The sequence below is a fragment of the Rhinolophus sinicus genome, linkage group LG11 (assembly GCF_036562045.2).
Source record: "Rhinolophus sinicus isolate RSC01 linkage group LG11, ASM3656204v1, whole genome shotgun sequence".
Lineage (NCBI taxonomy): Eukaryota > Metazoa > Chordata > Mammalia > Chiroptera > Rhinolophidae > Rhinolophus > Rhinolophus sinicus.
The window spans coordinates 54424246-54434289 of NC_133760.1; the positions used below are offsets into that span (position 1 = coordinate 54424246).

Genomic DNA, 10044 nt, shown 5'->3' on the forward strand with positions numbered 1-10044 from the left:
CACATGCTGAAATAACTAAACTGTATATCATGCTGGTGACAAATACAGAGTAGATTTCTTTCAAATGAGTTTAAAACATAATAGTTTAACTATACTCTATCCCTAGAGGGATATGTCCTAACGACCAAAAGAACCACAAAAATATTGAAAGTTGAGTTCATATTTTTGTTAATAGTATCGGTATTATTTTGAAACAATGTATTCAGAAATGCAAAGATTAGGTTAATGTCATTAGAAATCAAAATTTTCAGGGTAAGAGAGAAAAGATACAAGTGTAATATCGAGTAATTTAACTAAAACCCTGTAATCTTATAGATACTTTCTTTTCCTAAAAGGTATGAATTTTGTAGCTCCATTCACTGTAAAGACCTAGGAGCAGTGACAGCCTGTCAGCACTTAGCACCCTATCATCCAGATTGTGGTCTCTGAGTTCCATTTCTCAGAAAGACCACTGATTGTGTCTTGGAGCAGGAAATGTCCAAGATGAACCTGGGATAGTTTGTGATACCAGAAATGAAGAAAAGTAGATATTTGATGATGTGAACTGACATAGAGCTGATCTGAGGGGGCTCCTGCTGGCCAAAGGGGGTAATTTGAGCATTAAAAAGAGTGACTGCAGTAGATTGAAACTCAGCCAGTGTATAACATTCTATGGGTTCAAAACGATAATGATAATTAAAAAAAGGCAAAACCACGTGAATCACTTTTGGAGGTTTCTAGAGCACTCACTCATTGTTCAGAAAACTGATACAGAGAAGCACCTGAGCATTTAGAAAATCTCATATTTTTTATGAATAGTTCATCCTCTGGATGCCTGTTAAAAGATCCTCTTCCTCGTACCCAGCCTCTCCCCTCCTGCTTCTTTATGTATGTATGCGTATAAAAACAGGAAGAAAACAAAAGATAAGGTTGGAGTATGTTTAATACAGTCCAGCCTTGTAGCTCAAAATAGGAAGTTGAAAGCCAGCCTGCTGCATGTGCTAAAACTTCTGTTGTTCCACTCTGCATCACCTGACAGTCATTTGGGCCTTAGTCTGTCCAACCTCTTATTTCTTCTGCTTTGGATACACCTGTAGATTTCAGTGGTCTCTAACTCACTTTAAAGCATTGAAAAAACGAGTGAGTTCTCATTTGCTAGGAATAAAGTCATGACCTGCCTCCAAGGCTTTTCTGAGAAATAATAATATAGAGAGCTTAAATTTACTCTCTGGACCTTGTCAGCTTGCCAGCTTGTCCTTTGAGGCCAAAAAAGGTTATATAGGCCTCGGTGGGAAGAGCAAGCACAGCTGTTGCTGCACTGACCAAATGAGGCATGTTATGTGCAAAGCCTTTGGAGGCTGATCTTTTTCCTTTCTAAAAGACTCCCCAAGGCCTGAGGGGCTTACAAATACTATTCCCGATCCGAGTTCAGGAAACAATGACCTGTATCATTTAATAGGCAAAGGTAATATGATCTCTTAGAAAGACAATTGGGAACCTGAAAAGTATGTTTCTGAGGAGTCAGGGTTGTGTTTAAACTGACCTGACTTTCCAATTCTGGAAATGTATTTGTTTTTAATTAACATTTAAGAAAAATTTGTTTGGTCAATCTTGTTTCTTTGCTTTTTTTCCTGCTGTCTTTTAAAGCAAAACTTTGACAATGATGTTTCACCGTAGATACTTCCTTATTGTCAATTTATTTAACCTGTGGGCCCTCTCTACTTAAAATGGAGAGACTAATTCCTTCCTTCATTATTTCATTAAAAAGCTGTGAGGCAAAAAAGTGAAAACATTTTGAAAGTAGCATGCTAATGAAAGTAAAGCTACTGTTGATCCTAGATTATTTCAGCGTGTCATCTCCAAAATAAAAATTATGATTTGTTTTGAAATGGGCTCACTGAAAATAGTGAATCAAGCTGAGTGTATCATGTAAAAATATGTAAATTTGGGTTCATTTTGAACTGGCTCTCCAGATGTTATATGCATTTTTTTAAAGGTTGGTTCAGTTTTGTTGTTATAGTTACAGGTAAATGGGCAAAACATGTTCAACAAACCAACACAATTATTTCCACTCCCTGATTCAATTCTCTTTTCCCCCCACAAATAGAGCCTGGCATTTCCACATCAGATATTCTGTCTTGGATAAAACAAGAGGAAGAGCCCCAGGTTGGGGCCCCACAGGAGCCCAAGGAGAGTGCCATATACAAAAGCACCTACGCCGGTGAGTAATGAGTGGAAGAGACGTTCCTGCCCAGACCCAGCTTATGCCAGACCGGCTGACGACACAGCAGGTGAAATGGGCTTGTGGAGGCAAGGAAGTGGTAGAAGAAGGGGCAGCGAATGCTCCGTAAGTTAGAAATGAAACCAAAAGCAAACTAAGATCAATTTTAAGTGAGGGAACACACTCTCAAATGTAAAGACAAATTAGAATTACCAGAGGAAGAAAAATAAGTGCCTACAGATGGACCAAAAATATGAGGAGGAAAGACCGAACATTTAAAGATCATGTAGAAAGGATAGAACAAAAAGGGGGCGGGGAGGCGGGGAGGAGACAAGCAATGGAGACCAAAATGTCATTTTGGGGACATTTTGGGGACACGCACATAACACCAGGCCTGCCTGTTGTTGAGTGTCAAGGGTGAGTGCAGTGGACAACTTACATACAAGAAATGAGAAGTTTGGAGAACACACGTCCGTTTTAGTTGAGGTATTTATGGCTTTACTAAAGAAGGACGTGAAGCTAGAATTGGGCCTTAGAAGACTGGTGTGATATGGTTGGGTATAATTTGGGAAAAGAGGGGGATGCATTCTACAAATGGGAGGGCAGAACAGGCAAAGGTATGAAGCAGAAATGGGTGCTGCGTTTTCAGGGAAAGTAAAGAGACAGCTAACGATCGTGAAGGATTTATCCGGCAAAATAAAGCGGAAGAGGAGTAGATAAACACAGACTTTTAGGCCTTGTCACAATAGGCAACAGAGAATCTTCCAAACTTTTTGAGCAGAGGAGGAACATAATGAAAGTGCTGGCAAGATGGATGGCCATGGTTGTTCCTTTTCCAAACAGGGAGCATTGAAGAGCTTCAGTAGTAAATTCTGTGATAATTGGTCCCAGGGACCACAGAGGCTTGAGGATGAGCTCAGCCCTCCCCTGAGTTTCTCCTCGGAGCCAGTGAGGAGCTCAGAGCAGGTGGAGCGCTGGGGAGGGGTTGCGAGAGTCCTGGTGAGGCAGCCGTTGACCGGCATGACCCTGAGCTCTTTCTTGCAGATGAAGAGCTTGTCATCAAAGCTGAAGGCCTTGCCAGAGTCTCCTTGTGTCCCGAGGTTCCAGTCCCCTTCTCTTCTCCACCAGCAGCAGCAGCAAAGGATACTTTTGCAGACGTGGCTTTCAAAAGCCAGCAGTCTGCATCCATGACACCTTTTGGACGTCCAGCCACTGACCTGGCCGAAGCCTCTGAGGGACAAGTGACTTTTACTCAGTTGGGTAGCTACCCACTGCCGCCTCCGGCTGGAGAGCAGTTGTTCTCCTGCCACCACTGTGGCAAGAGCCTCAGCCAAGACATGTTGCTGACTCATCAGTGCAGCCACGCTGGCGAGCACCCCCTGACCTGTGCCCAGTGCCCCAAGCACTTTCCTCAGCAGGCCGAGCTCGGCAACAACTCCCAGGTCCCCGCCAGTGAGCCGCCCCCGACCTGCCCGCACTGCGCCCGAACTTTCACTCACCCGTCGAGACTCACCTACCACCTCCGGGTCCACAACAGCACTGAGCGCCCGTTCCCCTGTCCTGACTGTCCCAAGCGCTTTGCCGACCAGGCCCGCCTCACCAGCCACCGGCGAGCCCACGCCAGCGAGAGACCCTTCCGCTGCGCGCAGTGCGGCCGGAGCTTCAGCCTGAAAATCAGCCTCCTGCTCCACCAGCGCGGGCATGCGCAGGAGCGGCCTTTCTCCTGCCCGCAGTGTGGCATTGACTTCAACGGCCACTCGGCCCTGATCCGCCACCAGATGATCCACACGGGCGAGCGGCCCTACCCGTGCACGGACTGCAGTAAGAGCTTCATGCGCAAGGAGCACCTGCTCAACCACCGGCGGCTGCACACGGGCGAGCGGCCCTTCAGCTGCGCGCACTGCGGCAAGAGCTTCATCCGCAAGCACCACCTCATGAAGCACCAGCGCATCCACACGGGCGAGCGGCCCTACCCCTGCGCCTACTGCGGAAGAAGCTTCCGCTACAAACAGACACTCAAGGACCACCTGCGTTCAGGCCACAGTGGAGGCTGTGCAGGGGAGAGTGACCCCTCTGGACAGCCGCCTGACCCCCCAGGTCCCCTCCTACCTGGGCTCGAAACTTCTGGCCTAGGCGTTAACACCGAAGGTCTAGAGGCCAATCAGTGGTACGGGGAGGGGAATGGAGGGGGAGTTTTGTGAGTCTCCCTCCTTTCCTGGTAACCGGTGCTCACCGCAGGGCACGCGGAAGGCCCACGGGCCCCTCTGTTGGCACTTGGATGAGTTTGGGGTCCTATGCACTTGACTAGAGACATGTTTGAGTTTGGGAACTTCACAGCATGACAAGGACACATTTTGAAACCCAGAAAGAACTGGAAAGGAGCCCAGCACCCCCATTTTTTTCAATACCAGGACTTACGCAGAAGTTGCAGAGAGATAGGAAAGCAAGGTTTGGCCTCATGGGAATCCATCACAGGGTCATAGATTGAGCATGATCGCAGCTCTAGGTACAGACAGGGGTGTGGGAAGGACTTCCAGAGCTTGAAGCCTGTCTGAGGCAGAGTTTCAGCGCGCCTTTCCTGACGGGAAGACGGCTGATGGGAGGAAGTGCTCAGGCCACTCTCAGGCCCGGCTCCTGCTCCTGACACCAGCTCCAGTCTGCCCGTGCGCTGATGTACCGCCTCTCCCGAAATGACAGCTCTCAACAGCCTGCCTAGGTTTCCTAGACAAATTCTTCTGCATACATTTTATTTAATATTGGGTGAGCAAGAAATCTGACTTTAAAATCCTCGTAAGGAGAACAGGTCTTAACTTCCACTAGCTTGGTTTGAGGCATTCAGCCTCTTACTAGCTTTTAAACTGCTCGAAACCTTTGCTGAGGTCCTGGTTAAAAAGTTGGGAGCAGTGTTCTCAGCCCCCGCTTTAAAAGCTAGAGATCCCAGAGAAATGACAGAACAGCCTAAAATTTGTGCCTGAACCATGTTTCTTAGAGTCATGTACGTCAAATTCTTATCATTTACAAACCCACAAGATGGCTTTTCCATTTCTGTTGTCTGATACTTTTGACAGTCGTCAGCACTTTCCAGAAGCGTAATTTCAGAAAGTGCCAATGGACTCTCAGCTTTCATTTCCTCAGTAGGAGGTGATAGTGTTATAACAGCTTTCTTGAGCCATCAGAAAGTGTGTTCACCCATCTGGCTATTCCCCTGGTGACAGTGGACAGATTGAGGGACTTCTAGGTCACCGACAGCTAAGCATCACCCACAGATAAGGACGGCCTCTCCCTGCTGGTTTTGCTTTTAGGGACCTTGGCTACTACGTGTTCTTTTGTCGGGGTCATTCAGTCGCTTGGGAGCATCTGAGCCTTGTACTATTGCTAAGTGGCTTTGCAATCGGGCGTAAGTCCCTTTTCCTTTATAGATCTCAAGTTTTCATCTGCAAAATGAAGTTGGTGAAAGGGAAAAAGTGAGCCTCTAAATTTTTTTTTCAATCTTGTGATATATTCCTTCTGCCAAAGTCCTCTCTATCTCTGGTTTCTATCCAGGCAAAGCCAAATAAGACAGCAAAATCAAAGCACACACATTCTCGCTGAAACTTGACAAATCAATTCGATTTGTTACTTTACTCTTGTTTGGAGCCTGAGGTGGAAGACAGAAAGAGAAGGCAAAGTCCCTGAGTCTTGGGCAGAACGTCTGTTTATACCTGTACTTACTTGTTTCCCTGAATCTTCCTAAGCTGCCTGGAAACAAGGTCTCCAAGTAGTTAGACAGGACATTTTCTTGAAGTGTTCAGGGAAGTACCTGTTTTACCCATATCACCTAGCCCAACCTTTCCCCTGCCTGTTATGTGTCGCACACTAGGAAAAAGCACACAAGCCAGCTAGCTTGGCTCCTGGGAAGGCCCTGCGCAAACATGCTCTCTTTAGGATAATCACATTTATAAAACTTCTGCTAGTCACTCGCAATATCTGGGACCATGGGAGACCTAAGGAATGAGTGAGTCCTAGTCTGCTGCCCTAACATACAGCTTGAAGACGATGAAAAATCCCAAGGGTAGAGAATAAACTAAAACAGGTGGTGAACTGAGCCCTGGCGTATTAGGATGAAGAGCTTTCTACCTAGAATCTGGACCCACACTAAGGGAAAGTCCGGAGGTTCTGAGAATTCTAGTTTCACTGGTGACTCACTAGGACCTTGAATTTCAGTTCCAAGTCTGCTTTGCACTTTGATCTCCCTAATGAAAAGGGAGAAGCATCCAAGTACGCTCCCTTTCCCGAAGAGATGTAGGCATTTCTCAGGGTGTGCTGGAGAAGGGATTCTCACACCAGTGTGATGTTGGACTAGGTAACATGGAAAATTCTTTTGTACTGAGGACACAGAGCTTACTAATGAAGGGGACCTGCAGGTTAAAATGATGCAGATAGATGATGTCACAGTCCCTTCTGCAAGGGACCCAAGTAACAGGGATGCAAACTTTGGCGATAGATAAGTGAACGCAGTTGAAATACCAGTGAAGCAAGAGCCATGAAGCTGAATGAAAGGGAGTGAGCGGGGCCCCGCCAGAAAGATGGAATCGTGTTACCCTAGTATTTCACCCTGGTACAGACTAGGAAGTTCAACTATGGTGCGTTCTGGTCTCGTCTTTCTCCACCAGGTAGAACTTCAAGCCAGCTCCAAATTAGAGAGTTTGTTTGCTTAAGATTTCAGGAGTGGTTAAGTAAAATGGATCAGTGGAAAAAATAAAAGTCCAACAGAAAGGTTTCAGTGTGTAGAGAAACTTGGTCCCTCAAGAGCTCCTGAGGGAACCCATTTAACTCAGCAGTGGAAGAAGTACCCGAGGATTGGTTGTCATGGCAGACGTGACAGGAGAGGCAGACTCAGAAATGTACTCATCCGTCTGCCCTCTGTGCTCTCCCATAAATAGGCTCCGTCGCCTCAGTGCAGCTAGGTGTTGCTGTCACCACAGTCACTCTGCTCACTGCTAGGTTTTTCTTTGTCACCATAAGATGAACCTCTGGTTCAGCAGCAGATGTGAAAATAAATGGAAGTTGATTGCTTGTCTAGAAAGTGAAAGCTGATGACTCTGGCCCTTTCTGCTGGACATTTGATCTTGGCAACGCCGGAGCTGGACTCTAGCTCGAGCAATGCTTTCCATAACTTCCCTCATTAATAATGGTCTGCAGAGTTCCCGTTGGGAGACTGCTGAGCTGCTTTTTGGAATATTTTTGAGAGATTTGAGAGTCCATTCCTATCTCAACCAGGACCAGATCTGTGGATTACTGGGGAATAACAAAAGTTCAGTCTCAGTCTGCAGAGGCCTTGTTAACATAAAATGACTGGAGCTCCTTTATCTGTTCATTCCAAATGGTATGGAGAACCTCAGATTTCCTCTTGAGGGGCAAGACACCCCATGCCTTCCCCCTGTATCGTGGCTGCCCGAGGGCTGCTCAGTAGCAGTGAGTAAAAGCAAGCCCTTCCCCGGAGGCCTGTATAGACCAGAAATCTTACTGTCAGAGACATGTTTTGTCTGTGCTCGCTGCATGCCTTTGACCTTGTCCTCTTCACACTGCAAAGGAAGCAGTCATGTCTCACAGTCTGTACACAGAGGACATCCTTTGACTAGGAAATGTCCGGCTCTTACAAGCAAAAGGTCCTCAAGTTGGATCACATTGGGGAATGGGGACAGGCATTGCAGAAGGCCTTAACATAAGGACACGTGGATCTGTACAGCTTCATGGTTCCGAGCATGGACTCTGAATCAGACCTGGATTCAAGTCCTGGCATCATAACAAGTAACAAAACATACATTATTTAACCATCAGGAGCCTAGTTTCCTTATCTGTAAAATAGGGAGACTGATACCTCTGTCCTCGAGGTGTTAGGTGAGGGGAAAGCTGTGAAAGTGCTGAGCACAGAGCCTGACACGGAGACGGTGTCCGGATGGCAGCTGTCAAGAGAGCTATACGGTACCAACCAGAGCAAGGGCCACAAAGCCGGTGAACTTGAAGCACAGTGTCCAGGCTGCTCTCCAGAAGCACAGGGTTGCGGGGTGGCTCAGCCGTCTACCTACCATCTTTTGCTCCCATGTAGCCTGTCCTGGTACTCTGTCTTTTCTCTCCCTCCTGGCTCCCACAAGTTCCTGTGTGCCATGACACCTTGTGGCCCTGATTCCCTTGGATTTTGTTAGTTCAGATTCTAAGGTCTGGAATGTGCTCCATGTCTTCTATCCCAGGCCACAGAAGTTTCCAGCCAGCCCTTGGATTGGCTGCCCTTGGGATATGCACTCATCTTGGTTCAGTCAGCTGTAGTTGGGGGGAATGTCCCTGCCTTGGGAATGGGCAAATGGTGGCACAGTATGACATTTCTAGTACTACTGGGCTAGGAGAGACTGCTCGCCTGTATCGGGGTCCTTAAAAGACACCTTCATTAGCACTGTCATAGAGCAGAGCTTGTCCCTTGCTCAAAGGACCTGGCAGCTGCCGTTTATGTATCTTGCAAAAGGAGCAATTTGTCACTTTCCAGGGTGTTATGCCTCCCTTGCTAGCCCTGCTCCAATTTTTTTTTAAGTGTGTAACTCTGGCCATAATTATCTACGCACATACACAATGACTTTTGTCAACTTGGTCAAATTGCCTCTTCAAAACAAAAGATTATTTCACCCCTAAAACCAGCCATCCACTGAAGAATGCAGAAAGATACAGTCCAATCAGAGAAGCCTCAAAAGCAGTGTGCTGCCATCCTCTAAAACTTGGCAGGTTACATGTCAAATAAAATATCTGATAAAAGTTCATTGGGCAGTGTGGCTTTGTATTTGTTTATTAGCAAAGCCAGTATTTGCTGTAAAACCTTGAAAGTGGTCTAAAAATTAAGCTATCCAAGAGCAGAAGCCATGTCTTACTTTTGATGTCCCTCATGGTGCCACATGTGGTCAGGGACCTGGATGCTCCATGAATAATCGCACAGTGGGAAGAGCACGTGAGCAGGCATGAAAAACGATTCTGGTCCTAGCTTAACTTTCTCTACCCTTTTGATATGGAGCAAGCCACTTAATTTGTGGAACTCTCATTTTCCTAATTCTAGTGTGCACATGGAACAAGATGATATAGGATCCCTTCCAACTCTAAGATTTTACTTCCTGGTCCTGTTTTCCTTGTCTAGTTTCTCTCCAGATTCTGCCCTACTGAGTGATTGCTTCGACACAGAATAAACACCTTGGAGAGGTAAGCGTCGTTACAGAATAAAGAGTCTCATTCTAACCATATTATAATTACTCCAAAGCCACACAAACTAACAAACTTCTAGTGAAACTATACAATTTTGTTTTAAATACGCAGTATGCAGTTGATTGCATTTTTTAGGCGTAGGAAAACACACCAAAATAACAATGGTGGTTCTAGGATGCTGGGGTCACTCAGTAGTTATTTTTCCCTGTGAATTCTACGTAATGTAAAACGTGTATAGCATTTTTAATGCTTTTATAAGAATAAGGATTATCGTAATGAGAATGGTCCCGGAAAGGAAGTCAGGAGGCCAGAGTTTTAACCTTTCTTTGGTTTCTCATGTAATGTAAGGATAATTCACGCTTTGCCAAGTTTATATAGGTGCTGTGAGGCTCAAATGAAGGAAGGTCTTTAAAAAGTGCCTTGAAACATTACAGGCCTAAGAAGAAAGGGTTGACATAGTAGGGGAAGGAGAATTACTCGTTGACCAGTTAAACAATCTCCTGGATGTTGTTGGTGCTTCTCTTCATTCAAGACTGGGCAGTGGTCGTTTCTTCACTTCCAGTTTCCTTGCCTGTGCTGGGGAGAAGCTGCCTGAGATTGCAGTTTGGGGAGCTGTGGGAGAA

The 10044-nt window shown here is 46.1% G+C and overlaps 1 protein-coding gene across 15 annotated transcripts in view; it reads left to right on the top strand.

Moving 5' to 3' along the window:
• The window catches only part of ZNF398 (zinc finger protein 398), a 48766-nt gene extending 39778 nt beyond the window's left edge, over positions 1-8988 (top strand). For all 15 annotated transcript variants that reach the window (XM_074315199.1, XM_074315196.1, XM_074315198.1 and 12 more), the window contains 2 exons: positions 2087-2200; positions 3245-8988. In XM_074315199.1, the coding sequence (XP_074171300.1) occupies positions 2087-2200; positions 3245-4401 (1271 nt within the window). In that variant the 3' untranslated portion in view covers positions 4402-8988. The remainder of the gene's footprint in view (positions 1-2086; positions 2201-3244) is intronic.
• The last annotated feature ends 1056 nt before the right edge of the window (positions 8989-10044 follow it).